We start from the raw sequence: 26,494 nt of genomic DNA, 5'->3' as shown, positions 1-26,494 counted from the left end.
TCAGATCTTAAACTAACAGAGCTCAGGTTGAAAACTTGAACCAGCTGCACATATGCAACAGTTTTCTGCACTAATGTTTAAAGCCTTATAGAACATCCAGAGTCAGTAATGCAAAAATAGCCTAAAATATAATTTTACCAGTATTTGGTAGAACATGTAGCATAACCTCAGTGGGCTGGGTCTATTCATAGAAATGATAAGAGCAGAATACTCAAGGTATCATTGAAAGATCAGGAAAAGAATGGAATAACTATAATAAGGAATGTAATATTTTTGAGAATTCTCAGAGGCAGTGACAAGAGCCCTGATATCCCGAGAAACAGGAATCCCTCAGATAGACAAATATTTTCTCTTTTTTAAGACTTTGAGTCAACAGTAAATACAAAAGGGATAAACCCTGACACAAATATGAAATGATATCTGGAGAAACAAATGAAAACATCTCACATCTGCATAATGAAAGAAGGCTGTCTTACAACTGGCTCTCAATCAGAAAGCCAAAAAAACAACATATGGCATTTTATTTTAAAATAAGGGAGAAAGATCTACATGTCTTATTTATAAAGCAATGTCATGTGGACAAATTTTGACCAAGGATCTTCTCATTTCCCACTTCAGCATTCTGTGAGCAGGCTAACACACACTTTCAAAACACATTCTTTAGAAAGATGGCCAAGGACTCCACAGGAAATATGAAACACTGCTCTTTTGGAGAAATCTACTTATTTAGAAAGCATTTCAGAAACTTTTCAAAGAATCACAGAAATAAAATTCCCCCAATGTTATGTCAAGTGAAAGCACACACATTAAATTGCCAAAATAGTCATCTTTGTTTCTCAGAATGTGTTCAAGTCTCAAAAATTAAGCCAAAGCATACAACTTTAAAAAAAAGATGTTTTTCCCTGAACTTCAAATATCACAATAAGGCTTCCTTTCCCTTCTCCCTTCCAACTCACATGGAAGCCCACTCCACTCCCTCCCATCACCTGCAAACACACACACACACACACACAGGAAATGGAATGAATCTTACCAGACCATCACAGTTGCTAATGGCAACAGAGGTTCCTGGAATGTCCATGATATCACCAACGTAAGCACAGTTAGTCTGCAAGGGTTCTGTTTTCCAGATTCTTTCTGAAGCACTCCCTGCTTGATGGTCATGAGTGGGGTCAGATGTATTCCCTGGCACCAGAGATGCCTCATGCCATTCCACAAGAGCTCCAGGAGCTATCAGCTGAGTGTTGGGCTTCAGTCGCAGATGAAAATCTCTTCCAAATGCTGAGATGTTAAAGAACAATTGCTCAGGGTTGGAAGATACATCCCTCGTTGACCTCTTTTTGTGATTTGCAGAAAGAATATGGGAGAGATAGTGTCCTTCTAGGTTTGTGCTGACTGGAGTCACCAGCTCATACTCTCTATGTCTCTTTATTGGTAAATCTGTGGGGTGAAAAATAGAATTGTAGAATCCTGTGCAACAAAAGACCACAGGAGGACATAACACAGGCACAAAGCGCCAACCTCACAGAACTGCATCTTGACTTGCATAATATTTTTAGATTATCTCATAAATATTAAATGTTGAGAACACAATTCCTTTCTTAAATTTACTTGATAACTCGATGATTTTTAAAGAAAATAGGTATGACATTGTGCATCTACATGTTTAAAACCATGAATATAAATATTTCCACATATCATCTCTAAATCTGGCTTTCTTAGAACCAAGACATATCCACAATTATTACAAGCACAAGAGGCACCTGCTACAAATGTTTAACAAACTTGCTACATGTACAAGCTTTTTTTGATTATTTTTAATTTTCCACATGAAAGTCCTACAATTTATACTAATTAAACAGCTGCCTTATGTTGCTTCTACCATGAAACCTGTAGTTTGTATATTATGGTTTAAGGTTGAATGGTTTAAACACATTTTTTTCACATAAGTCCTATTCCGCAAGTGAAGAAACATATTCAGTAACAGAAGAATGTGGGTCGAAGGTAAAACAAATCCAGAACTGTTGTTATCAGTGGCACCCAACAAATCCCCATTTTAAAAAAACTGGGAAGACTGGGGTAATGAGAAGAAGAATCTAGAAACTGACCATGGCAATGTTGGTTATGCAACAGAGACTAGTAATCTCATTTGATCGAACTCCCTGATAGAGACAAATGTCCACTGGGGTATGAACGTGTAGAGAAACCCATCTCACATTTTGGGTGGCCATGTATGTTAAACTGAATTTCTTAAATAGAACTTATTACCCCTATCTTGGATAAATGTGAATATCATGTCTACTAAAAAGCAAACATTCATGGGAGAGAAAAAAAACAATAAATAAACCATAGGCCCCTTCCAAGAATGATTGCTAGACAAAAAAGGACAGCTGGGGTCAGTGCGATGGATCAAGTGGCTAATCCTCACGCTGTCTGCAGAGACATCCCAAGGAACTGCCAGTTTATGCCCTGGTTGCTCCACTTTTATCTAGCTCCTTGCTTGTGACCATGGAAACGAGCAGAGGATGGCCCAAAGCCTTGAGAACCACATGGAGACCCAGAGGAAGCTCCCAGCTTCTAGCTTTGGATATTAGCTGCAGCTGTGGCGCCAGTTAGGGAGTGAACCAGCAGGTGGAAGATGTTGCTCTGTGGCTCCTTTTTTCTGCAAATCTGCCTTTCCAATATTAGTAAATAAATCTTAAAAGAAAAACCAAAGGCAGTGAACAAAAAATAAAACAAAGAAGGAAGCAAGAAAGCATGGAAAGGAAAACCTAAAACTATGAGCTTCCAAAGTACCTTGATTTTCTTTTTTAAAGTCTTATTTGTTTTTATGGCAAATCCAGATTTACAGAAAGAAGAAGCTACAGAGAGAAGGAGCTACAGAGAGGAAGATCTTCCATCTACTGGTTCACTCCCCAAGGGGCCGCAATGGCTGGAGCTGAGCTTACCTGAAACCAGGAGCCAGGAGCTTCTTTCAGGTCTCTAATGTGGGGACAGGGTCCCAAGGCTGTGGGCCATCCTTGATGCTTTCTCAGGCCATATGCAGGGAGCTGGAAAAGCGGAGCAGCCAGGACACAAACCAGCACCATATGGGATTCTGGCATGTGCAAGGAGAGGACTTCAGCCACTAGGTGACCACACTGGGCCCAAAGTTCCTCAATTTTCATAAATCTATCTCCAAACCAGACCTGTAGTATGTTAACATATCCTTAAAAAACCATGGGATTCAAACTGTTTCATCATCCAGTGAAGTGTTAAAACAGAAGATCCATCAATGGACTTACAGCTTCTGCTAGAAGTATATCCTTACAGACTCACTATGCGCAAAGTAGAGAAAGACAAATGAAGGGAATTTTGGCAAGTTGGAAATTCTGTGTGTATGCATGTCATCAAAATGCCACTTATAGAGACCAAACAGCTCTACTAATTAGATGTGCATATCAAGCAACATGCTTGAAAACATACATGAGGCAGACAGTTGTGTATGCTCAACGAGTGAGCCCAGGAAGCTGGTAGCAATGGCAGCACAGTCCCCACTGAGTGGCATGAGGCACCAACACAATCACAGACCCAAAGGCTTGTTCTCCCTTACAAACAGGTATTTTGTGGATCCTATTGCAAATTCTGGTTTAAACTAAGTTTCCTTAGGGGATGAACTCAAGGCTCTGGAAAGCACAATGCTAGAAAAGCCCCACAATAAGAGATAAAGTCTTGAATGTGGGTTGACAGAGCTCATCCCCAAGTAACTACAAATTCCTGAGGTCGAGAAACTACCCATCCAAGTTGATATTGCCCATACCACCTGAATCAATATTTCTTTGCACCAGAGCTTCTTGATAGTTGAATTTATTTAATCTGTATTAAATAAATGCTGGAGAAAATTTGCTTTGTCTATGTTTCTATACAAGCTGGCTTACATAAAATACACTCAAGGTCCATGGGCATGTGGTTATACCAAAAAAACTTTCCTAACTCTCTCCAACCACTGGTTTATTGTCACAAAGGAAGGAACAAGTAATCATCAATTTCAGTATGCGGATTTCCCATTTTCACTGAAGGAAATTCAGCCAGTCTAGGTTTAAACAATACACCAATGGCTGGAGTACGTGACTTCAGAACTAGAAAATTTAGGAAGGTTGCAGAAACTCTTCCACACCCCAGGAGTATACCTAAAATCTCACACTTGCAGCAAATCATATATCCTTGGCTCTCTAGGACAGCTCCATTTTTCCAATTCCAAGCAATATGCTCTGAATTGTTATCCAAAATAAGAATAATGAATTACTATATATTATACATAATCAATCATTCCTGAAATGTGCATAAAAAACCGTTTTAAAATTGAAACCTGAATGAGACATTTTCTAGGAGGAAATTAGGTAATCAGCAAAAAGAGATGTACTTAGCAACTCTTAGACTATCATCTCCTGGAGGGCAGTGAAGGAAAATGACAAATGAGCCAGCTACCCAGTAACTTGTCACTTAGCAAATTAAGTACCAGGTTTTGCAATCTATGGTCGAGAAAGTGTCATCTCTAATGCTTACAACAATCACAGTGCGTGTTACCACCCCAGTTTTCCAATGACAAGGTACACCCAGAAGGTCTGATACACAGTAAACAAGAAACTAAATGGAAGCCACCGTTCTGACCATTTTGATTCTGAAGACCATCCTCCTATGTTTCATCCATTTCAATAAAGATGGAACATCTAGGAGGCCAATTTCAAAATTAAAATCCAATGTGTTCAGGAAAGCCACCAAAAAAAGGATAATGCTCTACTTATCTGCAGCTGGTCAACCAATTTTTCCTCTAGTATAGCTTTAACCATTTCTGTAAATTGCTCTTAAACATAGGGCTTTAGGGCCCGGCGGCGTGGCCTAGCGGCTAAAGTCCCGGGATCCCATATGGGTGTCGGTTCTAATCCCGGCAGCTCCACTTCCCATCCAGCTCCCTGCTTGTGGCCTGGGAAAGCAGTCGAGGACGGCCCAAAGCCTTGGGACACTGCACCCACACGGGAGACCCAGAAGAGGTTCCAGGTTCCCGGCATTGGATCGGCGTGCACCGGCCGTTGCTGCTCACTTGGGGAGTGAATCATCGGACGGAAGATCTTCCTCTCTGTCTCTCCTCCTCTCTGTATATCTGACTTTGAAATAAAAATAAATAAATCTTTAAAAAAAATAAATAAACATAGGGGTTTTGTGGGGGGGTGCGTGGGGAGAAGGTGGGGGGTAACAGGAGTTATGAGTAAAAACTCAAAAGCCAGAATTATGCTGACTTCAGGTCAAAATCAGCAAACCAAATCATATGCAGCATTACTATACAGCATGCATAAAGTACAGATTTAATAGGATCAACCACTTCCACACAGAAAAGCATCTTAAGGTGAATAAAGAACTTAACATAGCGTCAGAAAGCAGCCCACTAAGACCACTTAGAATCTTGAACAAGTTCTTTATTTTCTCATAGGCTGTCTCTTTAATTTTTTAACTGGAGATCAGTAATTTCCACACTCAGAGATTTGATGTTAGGTTAAAATGAGATTATGCAAAAGATGTCAATACATACTAGATTATGCTACTGCACATATGTTATTTAGCAAAATAATGCCATGTTTAAATTTTGAATTAGAAACAATGCAACTATCAGACGAGGGACCACAGCAATTTAAGCTTCACCCACCTGCAAAGCTCTCCTATTCACATGCCTCTAACCAAAGTTTTGGCTGACAATTCTTCTTTTGTAAATTCCACTGTCTACAGATCCTCTCCCTGTGGACGGACAGTCACAAGTTATCTCAACACTTCCAAAAGGAAACCTCCAACCTTTCTGCTCCCAAATCCATTCCTACTTTTTATGTCAGCAGATGGCAACTTTATCCTCCTAGCCACCCAGACCAAAAACTTGAGCAATCATTTTTACCTACTCATAAACTCAGTCATGTACTAAAGTCTGTTTATTCTACCTTCAAAAGCTGTCCAGTCTGACTCCTGATCACCCTCCCTGCTTCCAGCTTAACTAGTTTCCACGCTCTTCAGAAATATTTTCCTTCCTTTGCCCCTACCCTATGAAAGTGATCCTCAAACTAGAGCCAACACAATCCAAGTATTCATCATGTCATTCCTCCTCCAACCCAGTCCACCCAAGCAAAAAGGCTCTCAAGGCCCTGGCAGGCCAACAATGCAATCCTCACCTCTCAACAATTGCATACACCCTATCTTGTCTGCCAAAGCTTCTTCATGCAGCAGCTGCATGGGTCCCTCCCTCATTTCCTCCAGGTGTTTGCTTAAAATGCAACCTTGCTCTTTGCGTCCTTCCTGATCAACAACCTCATCCTCTTCCCAAGTTTCACCCTTCTCGACAAAGCCTTGGCATCCTCTGATATCCTACACACTTGGCAATTGTATTTGCTTGCATATTGGTTCTTTATGCCTTCTAGCATAGAAACATCATGAGAATAGGAAGCCTTCTCTTCTTTACAGTACCTCACAACCTGAAACAGAGGCTGAGGTCACTTCATAAACATCAATGAACAAAGAAATGAAAGAATGAGAGCAGCTTTTGTAAAGATATCTAAAACTAGCACACAACTTCTTCCCACAAAGAAATAATCTTTTACCACTGAGACATTGCTGACAGCAAGCTGCACACACTGTAATATGCCCCTATAAGCCAGAATGGTTTGTAAAACTTACATATCTTCCTCTCCTTCCTGCTGCTCAACAAATTCAACATGTTGCAGTATCCAGGTCTCACAACGGAAGCGATCAAGAGCGAGAAATGGGTCTAATCATTAAAACAGACCTCCTGGAAAGCAGATGCAGAGCCCCTCATTCTTAGGAGAAGGAAGCAGGAAATTATCCGCCACTCTACAATCCCCATGAGTGTTCACAGAACTAGAATTACACAGGTCAAAATCCAAGAAGAGCTTGAAAAACCATCCAATCCTTGTCTCTTTCACACCATCCCGGCATCTCCACTGAAAGACTCCTGTTTTCTTTGGTTCAACATGGGGAGTGTCTAACTCAGACCTGCTCTACAGGGATGGTTTTCTCAGCAGACACCTCTGTCTGCCTCTACCTCACCACTCACCAGCCAAGAGTGATTTATGTGGCTGAGAAGTCTGGAAGGCATGAGATTTGCAAAGCTCAGCAACTCCCTTCTTCATCCTTCTTCCTGGGAATGAGCCGGACATCAAGCACTTGGGGACTTCAGAAAGTTCATGGAGAAGGGGAGTTAACATGATTTATTGGGTGTACAAAAGTGTCAGTATCCACACACTTTCTCCATAATACCACTGCCAGTGGACATGTTGAAGCTCCCTCATATGCATAATGGATTTCAAAATGTTTTGCACCAACATAAATTTTATCTTTTAATCTCATTTTTTTCAGATACTTTTTAAAGTCTCCACATACACGTCCTCATCCTTTTCCCCAGAGTTAGCCCTGTACTGACCCAGGGGGTCTAGCCCATACTACAATGGTAATCACAGGAATCATTTGCCTATGTGAGAGCTTCAAGCTCCATGTTAACCTCCTTGGTGAAAGATCTTTTAATGTTACATACAACTTTCTATGTTTGCTTTCTATGTTTTCTATGTTTCTGTGTTTCCTCACATTTTCAGAACACAGGAAGGCAACAGAGTATGATTTCATTCAGGACTTCCTCAAAACCTTGAATTGATATACAAAAATATGCTGCCACATCTCCACTACCAGATTTATCATAACTCGAAAGAATGTCTTGTCAGGGATTATTTCTTATCTAAATTCCTCATTCTGGATGTTAACGTAAAGCCTTCTGTATGCTATGTAAAAGAACCACATTCTTATATATGTGTACATACATGGTACAATACATATAGTTCTATATGAACACATACATTATTACACATAAATTCACTGGACTTCAGAAAACAATGCTCTGTGTTACTACACATAGGCTGAGCAACCCTAATTTGAAGATCCAAATTCAGATATTCTAAAATTTTAAACTTTTTGAGCACCATCATGACACCACCACTGGAAAGGTTTATACCTGACTTACTGCGACAATTCCAATCAAAATGAAGGTAAATTAAAAGCACTGTAAAATTACCTTCATCCTATGTATATAAGATATAAATAACATATTAATAATATTAATTATTAGACTTGGAATTCATTCCCAAGATAACTCATCAAGTACATGCAAACATTCCAAAATCAATCTTCAAATGTACTTCTGGTCCCAAACATTTCAGATATGAAATATTCAATCTATATTTAAATGGCTTTTTTACAGAGACATAGGCAAGAAATCAAATCAATACCAATGAGAAAAAAGAAGTCAAACCATACCTGTGTGCTGATGACATGATCATTTAATAGGGGAACCGAAAAACTCCACTAAGAGACTATTAATCTCATGAGAGAATTTACCAAAGTTGAAGAATAAAATAAAGCAACACAGAAAATTCAACAGCATTCTGAGGCCAGCAACATGGCATAGCAGGTATAGCTGCCAGCTGTGACACTGGCACCCTATCTGGGCACTGGTTCAAGTCCCGGCTGCTCCACTTCCAATCCAGTTCCCTGCTAATGTGCCTGGAAAAGCAACAGAGAATGACCTCAGTGCTTGGGCCGCTGCATTCACATGTGAGATCAAGCAGCAGCTGCCAGCTCTGGGCTTTGGCCTGGCCCAGCTCTGCTGCAGTCATTCAGGGAGTGAGCCAGCAGATGCAAAATCAATCCATCCATCTGTCTCTTGTGCCCGCTCTCCCTCTCTCTCCCTGAAACTCTGCTTTCCAAGGAAATAAAAGTCTTATTTTTAAGATTCTATTTTATTTTATTTTTATTGCAAAGTCAGATATACAGAGAGGAGAGACAGAGAGGGAGAACTTCCATCCACTGATTCACCCCTCAAGTGGTCGCAACGGCTGGAGATGAACCAATCCAAAGCCAGGAGCCCAGAGCCTCCTCTAGGTCTCCCACACAGGTGCAGGGTGCCACGTCTTTAGGCCGTCTTCCACTGCTTTCCCAGGCCTCAAGTAGGGAGTGGGATGGGAAGTAGGGCCGCCAGGATTAGGACCAGCACCCATATGGGATATCGAAAATGCTAGATGAGAACTTTAGCTGCTAGGCTACCACACTGGGCCCAAACAAGTCTTGAAAAGAAATCAATAGTATTCTTACACACCAACAATATATTCATAATACCTGCAAAACAAATCAACTACCTTGGGACAAATGTAACCAAGAATATGAAAGATTCTGACAATGAAAATTACAAAACATCAAGTTGAAGACAAAAAAATGAAAAAAATTTTCCATCTTCTTGGATCGGTAGAATCAATATCATCAAAATGTCAATACTATTCAAATTTACAGATTCAACGCAATCTCAATTAAACTTCCAGGGACATTCTTCACAAAAGCAGAAAAAAACAATCCTACAATTCACAAAAAAACCACCAAAGATCCTAAACATCCAAAACAATCTTAAACAATACAAATGAAGTTGGTGGTATTATAATACCAGACTTCAAGACCTACTACAGCGCTGTTATAACTGAAACACCCTGGTACTGGCACCAAAAAAAATAGACATATAGAACAATGGAGACTAAAATCTCCAAAAATGAAACCACACATTTACAATCAACTAATTTTTGAGAAACTGGATAAAATCAATTCCTGGATAAAAGACATAGTCTTCAATAAATGATGCTGGGGAATTTATACCAAAAGAAATAAAAACAGTATATGAATGAGTTACCTGTATGCCCATGTTTATAGCACCTCAATTTACAGTAACTAAGACAAAGAATCTTAGTTGTCCATCAGCTGATAACAGGATAAAGAAAATATAGGATATCTGAATGTGGTATATACATGATGGAATATTACTCAATCATAAAAAAGAATGAAGTACTGAAATCCACCACAAAATGGATGCAACTGGAGAATCGTATGCACAATGAAGTAAACCACACCAACAAGACAAACAGCACGTGCTTTCTCTTACTTGTGGTAGTTAACATTAGAGTATAAAACTTATATGGATATCACATCATTCAGTACACACCCAAGAATAGTGTCTCCCTGGTTGGCACCATGTAATGGTGTCTTGCCCTTCCACAGATTTTAAGCAATTTGGAGCAGAGCTATAGTGTCTTTGTCCTCTTACCTCTGGCAAGAAATAAAGAAGATGAGAAAGAAAACACAAATGAGAACACAGGCTCTCCAGAAGTAGAACTCCATGGTGGGCAGTCTTAGGGGAGGAGGGAGACAGAGGGTTAGTCAAGGCCCACATGACTGGCGCCCAGGATCTAGTCATCTTAATCCATGTACACGTTCATCCACACAACCTACAGCACAGAACCAGTACCTTGACTTTGTGAAAACATACACAAATATCTTCTAGAGGAAGCTAGATGACCCCAACAAATGATGAAGCTCACATGACAGAATTGTAACAGATTGAGTCTTCAGTGTGGTCAGCTCTGCCAGGTTTTCCAGTGGCTGTGGGAAAGACCCCAGTATCACAGCACTTCGGGGGCAGTCTAACACCAACACTACCCTAGCCACTTGAAACATTACAATTCCTGTGGCTACTGCAATGCGGTTATACTTCCCACGCAAGGGAGTTGGGTATGGTGGTTGAATATGAGTAGGTCTGGAGTCAGAAGACAATGAATTGTAGTTCTGGGCTGATAAAAATTTTTGGCACCTTGCAAACACATCAGTGAAATTTAAGGCTAAGAAAAGTTACCTCTAGGTAACTGTCACCATTCCCACGTGGAACCAGCTGAGGGGCCCAAGGATGCGGGCTTAGATGGGGGAAGGGCTAGGGGAATAGTGCCGGTGTAGCATGTGGGGACCTGGTAGCTCATGTTTAGGTAGGTGGAATGAACCTCCTGGTGAGGTGAGGACAGGGGAGGGGAGAGCCCCAAGTCAGCATGCTGCCCTGGTGTGCTGGTGGACCAGGCCTGGACAACATCAGTGGGTCTGAATCTTGGGTGTGTGGAGGGGTAAGGCACCAAACCAGTACATATACCAGAGCTTGGGACTCTGCTGGGCTGGCAGAGCTATGGACCAGCACATCACACACTGGGCTTCCGAAGGCTGGGATGGAGAATCCACGCACTCCTGGGCACAAGGATTATGAACTGATTAGGGAAAGGAGCAAGGGGATATGGGGTAGGGAGGACCATTGTGGGAATAGGTTGTAGGTGAGGAATAACTCCTGAGGAATTTCCAATGACAAGGCCACTCCACTTGCAAGTAAGCAAGAGGACTGAGATCTAATGGTTTGGAGGGGAGAGGTGTTAAGTCCTCTATGGGTCAGATCAATACACCAGCCCCGAGAGACCTGCGCTGGGCTTGTAAGCATGGAGCACTGCTGACCACTCACACCAGCCCACACAAAAGCTAAGCCTGAGGGTTCTGTACGGCAGGGTTAGCTCCCAGTACCCGACAGTGAGTGTCAGAAGGGGAAGGATCACATTAGGCTAAGCCATGACACCAACCAGCAAAAAAGAGATTCAGGTCCAGGGGTAGATTCTGTGGGGGGAAATGTGGGCCTAACCCTCTGGAATCACAAGTCCCACTGGTTAGCTTAAAAGCTGGGGTGGTGATGAGCTGAGCTAGGCATGACCACGGAACCCATCAACACTCATGGGTACTATGGCTGGGAACTTCGCTAGTCCAGGCCGCAGTACCTGCATGTGTACTCTAAAACAGTCTGTGTGGTGGGCTGGGCCACAACATCCACCAGCACGTACAAAGGCCAGGATAGAGGGGGTAGACTATGCTGGGTAAAGGCCTAGCACCCACTGGCATGTGTGATATCTGGGTCTTGGAGAGGGCCTGGTAGGAGAACTTGAGAAACTACCCTCATGGGTCATAACTCCTGCTGGTGAGCACCTGGTCCAGACCTGGGTTTGGGGAGTCCGGCAAGGTAGCTCCACCTGTTGGCTAATGTGTGGGGTGGTTTTGCAAGGGGTAGATCAGGCAAGGCCAAGCAAACCTTAGCCCACTGGCAAGTATAGAAGCCAGACTGGAGTGCAGATCATGCCTGGCTAGGTTATCACACCTACCGGCTTGCATGAGCCAGAGATGGGAACAGACAGCAGTGCCGGGTTGCAGCACCTGCCAGGTAAATGTTGGGACTGTGGGCTGGCCGGGTCAAGCCAGGCTATAGCATCTGAAGGCAAAGGCCAAGACAGGTGAGGAGTTAAGCCAAGCTGGGTGAGAGCAACCACTGTCACACACGAGATCTGTGGCTGGGAACAGTCTTGGCTGGGGAGCTAAGGGGCAACCTTACTGTGGTATGACTGCCCACTGGTGAGCACAAAGGCCAAAGTGGGGGCTGCGATCTGGTCTGGACATGACTGCAGTGTCCCTTGGCAAAGTGTAAACTGGGTCTGGGGTGCACCATACTGAGCTAGGTTCCAGTACCCATTGGTGCTCATGAGAACCAGGGTGGGTAAATGATTGGCTGGGCTAAGTCTCTGCCCCTGCTGAGCCACGTGTGAGCTAACCCTGAGTGTGGGCTAGGCGTGGCTGGGCTGTAGCTCCCAACAGTAAGAACAGGAATGGGTGATGGCCAGTCAGGAAAGGCTACTGTTCCTGCTAGGACAGGAGGTGCACTAAGTCAGGCTGGGACATGGACCCATCAATCTGGCATTGGAAGAGGTTCTGATTGTGGAGCTTGGGGAAATCCTCTACCATGACACGGTCCCTGCAGCTGAGTGCAAGGGCCACGACAGGGAGCAGCCGAGACCAGGCAAGTTACAGTACCCACCAGCATACTTTTGGGGAGAGCCAGACTAGGCCAATTCATATCACCGAGATGGCAGATCCAAGAACCAGAGAAGTGTGTGGATCATGCCAGGTTGGGCCACAATACCAGTGAGTTCACATTAGGACCAGGACTGGGGCTGGCTGGGCTGGGTTAGGCTGCAGCCCAGCCCCCACCAGCGTGAGCTGGAACTGGGTAAGGTCATAGTGGTACAGGATATAGCACTCACTGGCAAATGCCAAGGAGAGAAAGGCCATCAACCAGCACACGTGAGTGAGAGCTTGGAGGGTGGGGGATGATCCAGACAGGGCTATGCGGGGGTCTCCCCTGCTGGCCTCTACTCCCACTGGTGAGCCTCAGATCTGAGACTGGGGGCAAACCAGGCTGGACAGGGCTGCAGCATCTGTTGGGCTGCGTGTAATCTGCATTGGGAGAAAGCCAGGCTGGGTTGACAGTAACTATTGGTGTATGCATAAGCCACAATAGGTGTGGGTTGATTGGGCTTTGCTGCAGCAGCAGCTGGAAAATACTGGCATGAGGGGCAAATTGTCAAGCTAAACTGCAGAACTACCTGGAGAGTTCAAGATCCAGGAGTGGGAGTGGGCCGGTTATGGAAATAGTGGGCACCTCCCTTTGGGGTTGTCACTCTCTGGTGAGCATGAGAACCAGCACTGGGGCTGGTATAGCTAAACAGACTGGCACCTGCCAGCACCAGTGTGGAATGGATAGTGGGACTGGTTTGGTTAAACTAGGCTTCAATGCCCACTGACATGTATGAGAGCTGAATGGGATGCGGGACAGACTGAACCAGTCTGCTCTACATAACTGGCAAACACAGGAACCATGGTAGGGGGCAGGCTTCGTGGAGGTTACTTGGGATCACTCCAACTAGGCTGCAGCTCCTGCTGGTTTATATACAGGCCAAGTGTGTCATTGCCAGGGTCGGGCTAGGCTGCAACACCCATTGGTTTGCATAGAAGACAGGAGTGGATACAGAACCGACTCAGCAATTGAAACCACCAGTGTGAGCATAGGCTGATTTGGACGATGGACTGTGCCAGATCCTGTACTGGCAAGCACACACAAGAATCAGGTCTGGGATCACCTCAGATGAGATTTCTTTGGGGATTCCTCCAATTGAACTGTTGAACTCACAACTCTAACCATGGAGAGAACTGTAGGTTCCATGGTCTGAACGTGGCATGTCAGAGCTGGGCCTCCTCAGTTTCTTAGAGCAGTAGATAGCAAAAACAGTTGCACATGGAGGATATGGCAGTCCACTGGAGCCTACAGAGGACACCTGGTACCATAACAGAGGATGGAGGACAGAACAAAATGATCAACTATCCCAGCCAAGCACTGGCAGTTAATATCTGGGCAAATGAAGACTCTAAGTTGGACTACGTCAGCCAACAGATTCTGGAGGGATTTTCATCATGCTTGGAGTGGTAAAAATGATAGTAATTCAGAACTGTTGAACTGTCAAAAACCACTTGAGTGGGACCCTCAGATCATGCCCCACATCGGGAACTCTGGGATGGCATCGGGTGAATGTCCCCCATCCCAGGGTACAAAGGTGCTTGGGAGGCTGGGTGTGGCTTTTCCCCTTACCCCTCCCACTCGCCAGCATTCAGGAAGGAAAGAAAAGTCAATGTAGAAACAATGGTCTCATCCACTTTTCCCTAGCCCTTGACCCTTCACACCCTAATCAACTATGCAAAAATAATCAAAAATAAAATTTAAAAACAAGAAAAGAAAGAAAAGTCACCTCTAAGACACAGCTAATGATGGAGCGCCAGGTTAGTGAGCTCTACAAAAAACTTGGCCTTTGTAGTCAAGTAAATGTAGTCAGTAAATGAAAAACGAGCTGATGTTATCATCATCTGTAACTAGAGCTAGGGAAGTAGGCTTTGGAATCCTTCAAAGTCCTACCACCCCTCAAGCCCACTCTCCCTGCATTCCTACCACAGGCTGGGATTAAATGGGACCTTCAGTTTCATAAACATAGAGGGTTTCACCTACCAGGATGACTTTAAGAATCCATGCTCCATGACACAACCTAGAAGATGGGTCCCTTGCCGTGACTTGGCTGATTAGTTCACTACCAAAAGGTAGTCCACACAGGCAATATCCTTTAGCAGGTGTAAATTCTCAGGATGCAAGCATCTGGTCTCAAGAAAGAAATCAAAGTAGCATTTCCAAGATCAGCTAAAGCAGCAGCTCCAACAATAATATTTCCAAATCCCGAGCTGAGAGGAAGAGAAAGACTTTCAGCGGAGATGACAGGAGCCAGCTGCTCCAGGAAAGCTGTAGCTAGGGGAGGAGTGGACATGAAAGACGACACCAAATGCCAAAGGGTTTAGCAAGGCTGTAAACACTTATGGGGAAAAGAACACATCTTCTCTCAAAAGCAATTAAAAATTGTGATGTGCTATAATTCTGAATCCAGACAAGCCCCTTTTCCCTCCACTTCATCCCCTTTAGGCTCTTACCACAAGGAAGTGACTCTGGCGTGCATGTGTGTGTGTGTGTGTGTGTGTGTGATTATAAGCCCATTTTCATAGTTAAGCATTTTTCATGAAGCTTTTCGAAAAACAACATACTGGGATTTCAAAAAATCATAATTAAAAAGGAACAAAGAGCTATATGAAGTTTAAAATTCTTCTCAATTCTCAAATCTGTCTTTTTAATAAATACTGGTTGCAACTGCACAATGTTAATGCTCAAGAAAATCATTTAGGAAAAAAAACCAGCACATTCTTTAGTGTCCAAGAACATGAAATCAGGTAAGAAGAGATTTTTCAAGAAAAGAAACCGCATGTTTTCAAGAAAAGTACCCTGGAGTCTTGTCTTCCATGTCTTAATCAAATAGCAGCAGGATAACAAATTTTAAAAATGTAAGTGAAGCTTAATTGTCAGAATCTTAACATCGAATCTTAGTTTTTGAAACAAGCACTGGCAGGACTGGCACTCGGGTGCAAGGAGTTAAGTCAACACTAGCAACCACACATCCTAAACTCAAAGCACCAGTTTGAGCCCTGCGAGTTCTGCTTCCAATGCAGCTCTGTGCTACTGTACCTGGAAAAGCAGTGGAAGGTGGCCCAAGTGTCTGGGTATCTACTAGCTAGGTGACAGACGCAGATGGAGTCCCAGGCTCATGGTTTAAGCATGGCATAGTCCCAACCACTGTGGTTACTGGGCACCTCCCCAGGCCCCAGTCTGTTGCTCTTTCCTTCAAATAAATAAAGATTCCTGGGCCCTGCACAGTAGCCTAGTGGCTAACATCCTTGCCTTGCACACCCGGGATCCCATATAGGCACCGGTTCTAATCCTGGTGGCCCCACTTCCCATCCAGCTCCCTGCAAGTGGCCTGGGAAAGCAGTGGAGGACAGCCCAAAGCCTTGGGACCCTGCACTTGCATGGGAGACTCAGAAGAGGCTCTGGGATCCTGGTTTTACATCAGTGCAGCTCTGGAAATGGCCGCTTGGGAGGTGAATCAGCAAACAGAAGATCATCCTCTCTTTCTCTCTTCCTCTCTGTATATCTGCCTTCCCAATAAAAATAAGTAAATCTTTAAAAAAAGGTTCCTTAAAAATAAGTAACAAGCAGTTCTGGACTTAAGAGCTATGTTTTATCTTCTATAAATTAATATTTCTCATATCTCTTAGAATTCTTTTGATACAGATCTCATTTAAAGATTGAGTCTGGAATTTAAAGCCATAGAAATCAGCATTTGTTCTCAGGGGCAAAGACTAAGGAAAAGAAGATATATAACAAATATATAATGCATTTGTAAACAATTCTTCACTGAAACTTACAATTATACTTTCCAAATATAAAACAGTCTGGTCATAGCCTGACATGAGAAGGGGGCATCGCAAATGGGCACCTGTTCCAGTCCTGAGTGCCACACTTCACATCCAGCTCCCAGCTCATGTGCTTAGGAAGGCAGCAGAGAATGGTCCAAAAGTTTGGTTTCTAGCACCCATGTGGGAGACCAGAAGTTCCTTGCTCCATTGCTGCCTGACTCATCCTTGCAAAATGAACCAACATATGGAAGACCTGTGTGTGTGCTGCTCTGTAACTGTACCTTTCAAATGAATAAAACTTTATTAAAAATTCACAAATTATCCCATATTCTGGAGGTCAAACATCTGAAACAGGTCATATTGGACACAAGTCAAAGTGCTGGCAGAGCTTCTTTCTGAAACAAGCTCTGGAATATTCTCTCTGCCCTTGCCTTTCAGCTTCTAGATGTCAGCAGCACTGTCTTACTGTTCCCTTCTTGCATTTTCAAAGCCACACACACACACCTTTCACTGTTGCCCTCCTCTCTCCAGCTTACTCCCCCTCTGAATCCCTCTTAGAGAATCAAGGAGCAATTCCACACTTTCAGCTCATTTGAACAGAACTTTAATTCCACTTACAAACCTGCTGCCCCTTTTCCACAGACCATTTCATGGTCACAGGTTCCACATCTTCACACATGGGCACCCCTGCCTGGAACAGCTGACCTTTCCCAATCCTCTCATTTGTGGTACCAATGTACACGTGTGACATATTCATCCTTCCCTTGTTTTCCTCCAGGTTAGCCATCCCCACTCTACTCTTAGTCCCTGTAAATCAGGGGTAAAATCTCTGAGTCCAGGCCAATGAGAACACTGGCTCCCCTGATCGCAGTGAATGGCTCCAGGATAACAGTTATGACTCAAGCCAACTAGCCAATGAAAGCCCTTCTGTCAAAGAGGAGGTGTTCAGGCTGGCGGGAGTGAAAAACAAGCCGATAGCCTAGAGATTCTGGCAACATTCTTTGCCATAACCTGGAGAGGTCACCAGTCACACCCTGAGAAGCACAGCCAACCCAAGACAAAAGGGGAAATGAACCAGGACGAAGAGGGAGCGAGCCAAGGAGGGACAGAGTTCTGACATCACTGGAACTCGAGATCCAGCTACACCCAACTTTGATGCTCTTACGAACTTTTTTGCCTTAACCTGAGTGAACTGAGTACCTGCTGCCTGAATCTGAAACGTTTGATGAATTGAGGCATTTTCTTTCAATGAAATGGAGAGAATCACAACAAATAAGATGAAAAGACATGAAAAAAACACGTGCTTGGAATATATAAAAATAGTTGGCACCAAACCCATCAGGAAGAACTGTTTTACACAACTCCTTATCCACCTACCCACCTCCAACTGTTATACTCCACATAATCAAGCAAAACTCTACTAGAATATCAACATGAAGAGAACACTTGAAAACAGGACTCTCCAAGAACTGCCACATGGTGAGGCGAGGGGCTGCATAGTTTATAAGTCCAAGGCACAGATTAGGGGGCAGATATGACACCGTGCCTAACTAAAAAACTGCATTAGAATGAAGCACTTCTCTTTGAATAAGAGTATTTTTTACATAAAGCACGAGTTAACCAAACAGAATAATAGCTAACATTCTAGCTTGCTTACCAAGGCCCAGCATTTTCTGAATCCTCACATAAGCATCACAACATTCTGACTGCAGTAGTAACATTACGCCTGTAAGTTACACACTGAGTTGTTCAAGGTCATCAGATAGAAAGTATTAAGGTCAGGATGTTAAACCACACAGTCTATAGTCTCTGTTCTCACCACATGATGGAAGAGACATCAGAAATATTAATAGGTCCTCTAGTGGACACAACGGCTTAAACTTTAGGGAATGGAATTTACATGTAAAAAACAGGTGCTTCTACATGTGAGGGAAAAAAACTAGCTCTTATGATTCATGATTTCATTTTTATTTGAGTGTATGAATATGAGAACATATCTACTGGGATGGGCATGACAGTACAGTAGCTCAAGCAGCCAATAATGAGGCCCATATCCTGCATCTGGGTGGCTGCAATCAAGGCCTGTCTCTGCTTCCCAGCTGTCTTCCTCCTGGTACACATCTGGCAAGGCAGCAGGCAAGGTCCCAGCACCTGCATTCATGCTATGCACACGGAAAATCCAAGTGGAATTTCCGGCTCCTAGTTTCCGGCTCCTGCCTGCCACAGCCCAGCTGCTAGAGGCATTTAGCATGTGTACAAGTAGGAGTTCTCTGTGTATGTTTTCTTTCTTCCGGTCACTATGCTTTTCAAATAAATAAGTAAGCAAATAAATGAAACTTTATTTTAAAGTTAAAAAATCATGTTTACTAAATATGCACCAAAAAATTGTAGGAAACTTGACTTACTAAGATCACAACATTTGACAATTTATGTACTGAGTCAAATCTTACCTGGTACAAATTTCCAATTGCTATAGGGCTCAGATTATGTCTTACACCACACGTGCCATAGAGTCAGTCTGCCTCCTCAATTAGGCCAGCCAGCCAGCTGCCCACAATCCCCCCTGCCATCCCACCCGGGCCGTATTCTGCGCTAGAAATGAAAGAACTGCCTGATATACCCCAGAAATATGCTAATACTCTCAGGAAACATACATATACAAACACATCCAAACATGCATAAATAGACATATGAGTATAGGTAGGAAGACAGGTAGGTAGAAAATTAATAGGCACAGAGGTAGGTTAGGATTCAAAACCTATTTACCCATTTTCTCTAGGGTGAATCATAACGGTCCAAACCATGAAGGTATTTTCCCACTGGATAAAAAGAGAAGGAAAGCAGCAAATATCCCATGGGAGACACCACAAAGATGATGGATAATTGCACATTCTCTCCTGCCCCATAAAAAATTGCGTTCTCCCATAAGGAGTTTTTTTAAAAGGCTGTAGTGTATCATGTTACCTTCAAATGTGTTCCCCATGACACACAGAGAAAGAGGGATACACACAAAGGGAGTCTATCAGACCTGGTGCGATCGCCTACTGGCTAAATCTTCCGCTCGCCACTGCAGGGATCCCACATGGATGCTGGTTCGTGTCTTGCCTGCCCCACTTCCCATCCAGCTCCCTGCTTGTGGCCTGGGAAAGCGAGAGGATGGCCCAAAGCCTTGGGACCTTACACCACATGGGAGACCTGGAAAAAGCTCCTGGGTTCGGATGGGCTCAGCTCTGGCTGTTGCAGCCATTGCACCTGCTTGGGGAGTGAACCAGCAGGCAGAAAATCTTTCTTTCGGTCTCTCCTTGTCTCTGTAAATCTGACTTTCCAATACAAATAAATAAATTTTTAAAAATAATTAAAAAGTCTTTATCCCTATTTACAAAAACCTGGCAAAATTAGCTTATTAGAAATCAGGGGATGGTTACCTTTTGTGAGGACAGAGTACTGGGCACACACCATGAAATGGTGGAAGGATGTGAGCTATGACCCCTGTATTAATGCAGGTGCCAAGGACACAGAGCATTCACTTTGCACAGCAGCAGCAAGGCGAGCATTTGCATGGACTACCCACATGCATTTGCAGTTCAACACAACGCACTGTTGGGAACTTATCTTCCACACAATTTGGATAAACATCTAATGGATGTTTATCTCTTTCTGAGAAATTAAACTATCTAGAAATCATTTGTAACTATAGAATCGTCTCTGGTCAATATTTTAGCAATGAAAATAAAATCTATAAATCTTATTAGTCTTGTGACTGACCAAACAGCACGTCTATGCAGCTATACAGAACAACCTTTAAATCAATTATTGGGAAACGAGCCTCCAGATTTAGTGTACATGGGGACAGGGCTGACAAGTCCACCAGGGCAGGAAAGGGTTTCTTAGACATAATGGTCACGGATTCCTCCTCAGAGCTGCACGGGTCATTATAGCCCAAGGTCCAGTGATGGATACACTTCTGTCATCAGAAAACAAAGTCTACACGCTCTGATTTTGCTCCTTCAATCAACTTGAAATCAGTAAATAAAAAGGAAGATAAAGCAATAAAGCCTATAAGAGGACTGTGGGGACAAACGCATCTTTCACCAACTCCTTGTCCTACTTTTTCCATGGGGCTGACCTGTGTCCTTCCTGCCAAATTTAAGCACAGCTATGCTGTTTTTATTCCCTGCAAAATAAAAGACTTTGAGAGTAATTAGTATTGACAGACTACACTGACACTCCAGGAGGCCTCTCACTAACAGCATCCAGATTCCATCTGAAGATGCTGTCATAGCATCTCCCAAATAAACGTAGGTCCCCAATAAAACCATTAAAGGTGCCTTGAAAACAGGATACTAGCCTCTCTACCTATAATGTCACAACACAGGTAGATGCTGGAGTTGATACCACAGCTGAAGGACTGTATCACTGTAAAACACAGGGGACATTAGGGAGGGAGGGCTGAGGGTGGAGAAAAGCCCTACAGCTTCACAACTGTAAAATGAAAACCAATCGTTAAAAAAAAATGTGATCACTGGAATACATCCCTTTTTTTGAATATTACTTTGCTAGAACAAAATTTAAAAAAAAATTTTTTTTACATTTTATATTTCAACGTATAGTTGCAAAGGTGGTGAAATAATCAAACTTAAGTAGTTAAGTAAGCTTTCTTCACTTTTTGGGGATTGTTTTTTAAAACAAACTCTTCAAAAAGATTTAGACTGCTGGTCCAATGCCAGTGACTGGAAGCGACAAACCTCTCCTTGTAGATGCTGCATTCTCGCTCTGAGTCCGCTTCCGCTCTGGTTCGGATCTTGCCATTCAGGTCTACACTTGGATTTGTGATCCACAAAGTTAAGCACTGAGTGGGAAGAAGCATCGCGACATATGCTCAAGTACGGTATGCGACGCACAGACAGCTTTTCAACTCCACGATGGTGTGAAAGCCATATGCCGTCAGCAGAAACTGTGGTTCACATTTCAAGTTTTGATCTTTTCCCAGGCTCACGAGGCACACTGTGATTCTCCCTTGCGACGCCTGGCAGTGGCAGCAGCTACAACTCCCAAGAAGGAGGGGAAACCACTCACTCCTACAAATGCTGCAGTCTACTGTGCTGCCAAGTCCGGGTGCTCAGCAAACTAGGTAAACTAAAAATACATCATCCCTGTAATATTTTCAACTCACAATAGGCTGGGCTTCTCAGGATGTAAGGCCACTGTAAGTTAAGGAGCATCAGTACCCACCTCGGGGCCTGCTCCCTTATTCTGCACCCCCACCCCTACCTCTGGGCCCCCTTCCATCAGCACACAAGCATGAACCTCCACCTCCTACTATAGTAAGTAGCCATACAACCTCCTCCTCCTCCACCTCCAGGAGACAGGCACAATGGAATCCCTCCCTTACACAGCTGTGAGCATCAGAGGGGGCCAGCATTTACAGAAAGCAATTAGCCCGCTTTCTGCCTTGCATTTAGCAAATGGCCCACGATATGCTACTATGTCATAACGGCAGTAATAAAAACTTTCCTCCTAAAAGACTTCAGGATTTCACCTGGCAAATACCGAACTGACACGTGACCAAAAAGCAATATGTATATATTTCCAAGTAATCCAAGTCAGGTGTACATAAGAGACCCTGAATGGAGTCCGGCATCTTGCTACCTTGCAGTCTCCACATTCAACAGAAATACATTGTTATAAATAATTTCTCAAAAGACCATGGATTTTGGAATGTTCTGTAACAGTTCCCTTACACCCTTTTGAATCTCAGTCTACTCACCCATAAAATGGGAATATTAGCCCCCTTAGCATATAACTGAAGCTTCGGGTTTTATTTGCAGAAGATCTAACAGCACCTCACCCACTAGAATTACTTTCAGAAAAATGGAATCAAAGAAATGATCAAAGCAAGAAAACGTTTAGGAAAAACTTGCCAAGCTCTGTATCCCATTGACCCTCTTTGTAGCCTTTTACTCAAATCTGATCCAATTCTCCAAAGGCTACAACAGTGGATGCCCCAAACCGATTTCCTGTGTGTCTTCCTCCAGCCCTTTCACTGTCCTTCAAGTACATACCACTGGCTCCCAGGAAGGCAGAAACCAACTGATGCTTCAGAAGGCCAACAGCAGGAGGATTTCACATCACTGTAATGTAACCTGAGCAAAGCGCAGCCCTTGTCCAGGAAGAGGAAGTGAGGAGTGGAAATGTTCCTGGACTACGGACTATTTTTTTACCCACCAATGGGAAAATTGTCAGAAACAATGTTTCGCTTAGCTTGCTGCGTTCTCTACTTGCAACTCAGATAAGAGCGACATGTGAGAATGAAGCTTACCTATGTGCACCATTTCTTCAGGACCAGCCTGGAAGGGAAGGGGGGGGCAAAAAAAAAAAAAAAAGAAAAAGAAACAGTTACTAGGTTTCATCTTATCACCCGGTGCGTCTCGTTTCCACCACTCCTGCTTCTCAAGCGCTAGCTAATCAGGAGACGCTGGAGCCAGAGTTTGCTGTCTGAAGGCTGCACCTTGGTGTGGACAAGGCTCTTGGGATGGAAGCCAACTCAGTAACTACTGACGGAAGACGGCTGCTTGCCAGTTTTTACTTTAAGTTAGTACTGACAAAGCCATTCAAAACACACACGGACCCTTCACAGGATCTCTTTTGAGCTCCTGAGCCCGGGTGCCAGAAAAAAGGCTGTGAAGTTGCACAGGGAGAAAGGAGCCTGCTTCACCAGGTGGTAGGTCCCCCATCAACTAGAGAAGCCCCTGCTGTGTGCCCCTAAGGCCAGGGCAGGCCTACCCGAGAAGCTCCAAAACTCACTCCAAAAAAAGATTCTGCACCAGGGCCCTGTGCTGATGGGGTTTGCAGCCAGCGGCTCGCCCGTCCCAGCCCCCACCAAGGGCGCTTAGCAGATCCTATGGCTTCACCTTGGGTCTCCCAGGAATGGGGCAGGGCCCTAAAGGAACAGGGCCGCACTCAACTCGGATTTAACGGGGGGGAGGAGCTGTGCCCCTGGCGGGGGGATGGGAGGCGGCCAGCTCCTCCAAAACCTCAGCCCAGAAAAACGCAGGGCAGGAAACGTCCCCGGCCGCCCACCCCAACCCCGCCCCAACTGTCAAACTCCAGCCCCGCCGCGGTCCTCCTAGGACACGTGTCGACCGGATCGCTAGCTCCCTGTCCAGCCCCAGGACTTCCTACAACTCCCGCCTCCCGCTGCCCGAAAAAAGCCGTGAGTCAGGAGCAGAGACAGCCCGGGGAGCCGGGCTCACGCTGCAGCCGCCGCAGCCCAGGGAAGCCGGAACGCGGCGCCCACAACTTCATTCATGCGTCCAGACGCGCACCGAGGATGCGGAGGGGCTGCGGGTGGCTCCCCGTGCAGCCGAGGTTAGTCCCAGGTGGGACAAGCCGACAAGCCTCGACTTCTCCCGACACCCCTACCCCCTCCCCCCAAAAAAGAACAGCCTTCCAGGCAGGGAAGATAACAAGGGAGGGTGGAGGAAGGGGGAAAAGACCAGCGGGGAAAGGGGAGGAACTTTGGGGATGGGGAAAGGTTGGGTTTGATTTTGTATTGTTATTATTTTCCACTTACTTGTCCATCAGTCGAAGTCCTAACCTCTACCAGAGCGGCTGCTATCAACCAAAGTGACAGGAGAACCATCCCGAGTCCAGTGCCCTTTCCAACTACTGGGCAGAGCGATGCCCAGAGCAACCCTCCCCTCCCAAAAAATAAGTTCAAAAGAGAAAAAAAATTTTTTAAAAAAAAACAGGAGTGGAAAAAATAAAAATACCCGAGCAGAATATAAACAAAATGTTCTCCTGTGCTTTGCTTCAGTGAGAAGGAAACGTGACCTCCTAGTCCGACCCCCCGACCCTCCGCTCCGAGGCTCGGCCCCCGCGCGTGCAGCCGAGGCGCGCACACCGGCACAGCCCAGGGGCCGCGACCCGCGCCCCGCGCCGCTCCGGCGAGGCGGGTGCCTGAGGGGAGCGCCGAGAAGGCCGGGGCGCCCTTGCAAGCGTCGGCGGGCGAGCGAGCCGGAGCCGAGCCGGAGAAAGAGGCGAGCGAGGGCGCCGCGGCCGCACACGCACAGGGGGGCGGGAGGAGCGAGGGGCGGCGGCGGGCGGAGGCGGAGGGAGGAGGGCGCCGCTCGCCGGCTCTGCTCCCGGACGCGCCGCGGTGTGCTGGCCGCCCGCGCCCCGCCGGCCGCTCATAAGGCGGCCCCGCGCCCCCCGGCCGGCTCCTCCCGCCACGGCGCCCACGTCACCCGGCCCGCGCCCCCCGCACCCCGGGAGCCTCGCCTTCCTCCCCCGCCGCCAGACGGGGACGGAGGGAGGGGCGGCCCGGCTGGCTGGACGCGCGTCGAGTTCATTCTAAGAAGGGAGCCCGGTGCCGGAGCGTAGGAAAGTCACCTCCGGCCACCGGGCCGGGCTTGTCGAGGACACCGGTCGCCACCTCCCACCTCCCACGTGCCGGGAAGGCGGCGGGGGCCGGGGGGCGCTGCGGCTTGTGCTCTTGTTTTTGCTCTCTTGGTCTAGAGGACTTGTGAGCGATAAGGCGTCCCTTCCTCGGGCTCTCCGGATGCTTCCGTTGGATCCCTGCAGACCACAGGCCTCGCGTCTCCGGCTGGCACCGAGATTAAGTTATCAGAGGCTGGCTGCCCAGGCGGCCCGGGATTGCCTGCGCGGAGACGGCACCGACCTGGGAGCTGGCTGCACTCCGGGGCTCAGGCCACTCCCAGGGGTGGGCTGCAAGCGGGCGCCTGGCCCGGGGCGCCGCGGGAGGAAGGGGACTCCTGAACCTTCCCGCTCCACTGCCTGGGTCTCCGAGGAACGTGTAGATAATCATCTTCACCTGGAAACAGCCCCCCTCCCCCCCAGGCGGCCTGCCGCAAATAAAAAGCACCGAAAGTAATGTTTCCCTGTAAGGTACTTCAACAAGTCAACAGGAGTTGCTGGTTTTGCAAACAGCGTGATTTGGGAGAGTTTTCTGTAAATCTGATTCACTGTTGGTTCCTAATAAATAGGTGAAAATCGAGCTTTTAACTTAGACTGTGTGTTCGCTGATGAACCATCGGCTAAGTCTTCTGCAAATGCTATTTCCAGAACGGGGTGTATGTACAAACAGGAAATCAGGTAACTGAATGGCCCCACCTAACAATACAGCTTCACATTAAGTTGATTAGTTATTAGGTGGCATGGCAATTAGACACCAACACTCAATATCTGTGTGTCACATTTTTCCTTTTACTGCAATCTAGGGCGTTTTGGGTAGCCTGTCATTGATTTGCTATCCAAGAATGATTTGCTGAACTTTACATTTGGTTTTCTTACTCATTAAAAGAAAAATAACCTGACACATTCTAGAGATGTAAATTGTCTCCATTTGCACAGCAAGGAAAAAAAAAAATAAGAATGCAGTAGCACTGGGTCCTAGGCCCGGTCAGCGGCTTCTGACCTTGAAAACTCGGTGAATCTGTTTTAGGTTTCTCCCCTATGAGATAGCTCAGCTGTGAAATTCTCCGATTGTCAAGTAATCACAAATAATGCATCAAGCCTGGGTTTGCCAGTAGCCCCTTGTGTGTTGATTTTTCAACATTCAGACATTTGTTATCTCCGAAGTTCAGGCAAGCACTGGCTTCAACCCCATTTGGACATGCTCACAGAGGTGCATTTGGGGTGGTGGTCCACAGAAATCACCCGATTCAGGATGCAGTGCTTCCTGAACCTTTTCTTTTTCCCAGATAGAGGCGAGGATGGACTCGTCTGATTTCACAACCCCCAAAGTCATGGCCCTCACTGAGGCCATTGTTGATTTCCAGCATACAGTAGTTACATTCCTTCAACTCTAAATAAGTTATTAATATGGCTATCAGTGTATATTCTGTGGCAGCGTTTCCCAAAGTATTCCCTGGAATGTTAA

The 26,494-nt window shown here is 45.3% G+C and overlaps 1 protein-coding gene across 5 annotated transcripts in view; it reads right to left on the bottom strand.

Annotated features, from left to right (window-relative positions):
* The window catches only part of ADAMTS3 (ADAM metallopeptidase with thrombospondin type 1 motif 3), a 228,775-nt gene extending 204,455 nt beyond the window's left edge, over positions 1 to 24,320 (bottom strand). For 2 of the 5 annotated variants that reach the window (XM_058667226.1, XM_058667222.1), the window contains exons 1-3: positions 24,167 to 24,320; positions 22,913 to 22,940; positions 1,034 to 1,440 (exon numbers count right to left, since the gene is read on the bottom strand). In XM_058667226.1, the coding sequence (XP_058523209.1) occupies positions 1,034 to 1,440; positions 22,913 to 22,940; positions 24,167 to 24,235 (504 nt within the window). In that variant the 5' untranslated portion in view covers positions 24,236 to 24,320. Of the gene's footprint in view, positions 1 to 138; positions 236 to 1,033; positions 1,441 to 22,912; positions 22,941 to 24,166 lie in introns of those variants that run through there. The other 3 variants (XM_058667223.1, XM_058667225.1, XM_058667224.1) reach the window with 3 other exon arrangements.
* Positions 24,321 to 26,494: the final 2,174 nt, after the last annotated feature.

The sequence above is a fragment of the Ochotona princeps genome, chromosome 7, assembly GCF_030435755.1.
Source record: "Ochotona princeps isolate mOchPri1 chromosome 7, mOchPri1.hap1, whole genome shotgun sequence".
In the NCBI taxonomy this organism is placed as follows: domain Eukaryota; kingdom Metazoa; phylum Chordata; class Mammalia; order Lagomorpha; family Ochotonidae; genus Ochotona; species Ochotona princeps.
This window is presented reverse-complemented; position numbering and strand designations above follow the sequence as displayed.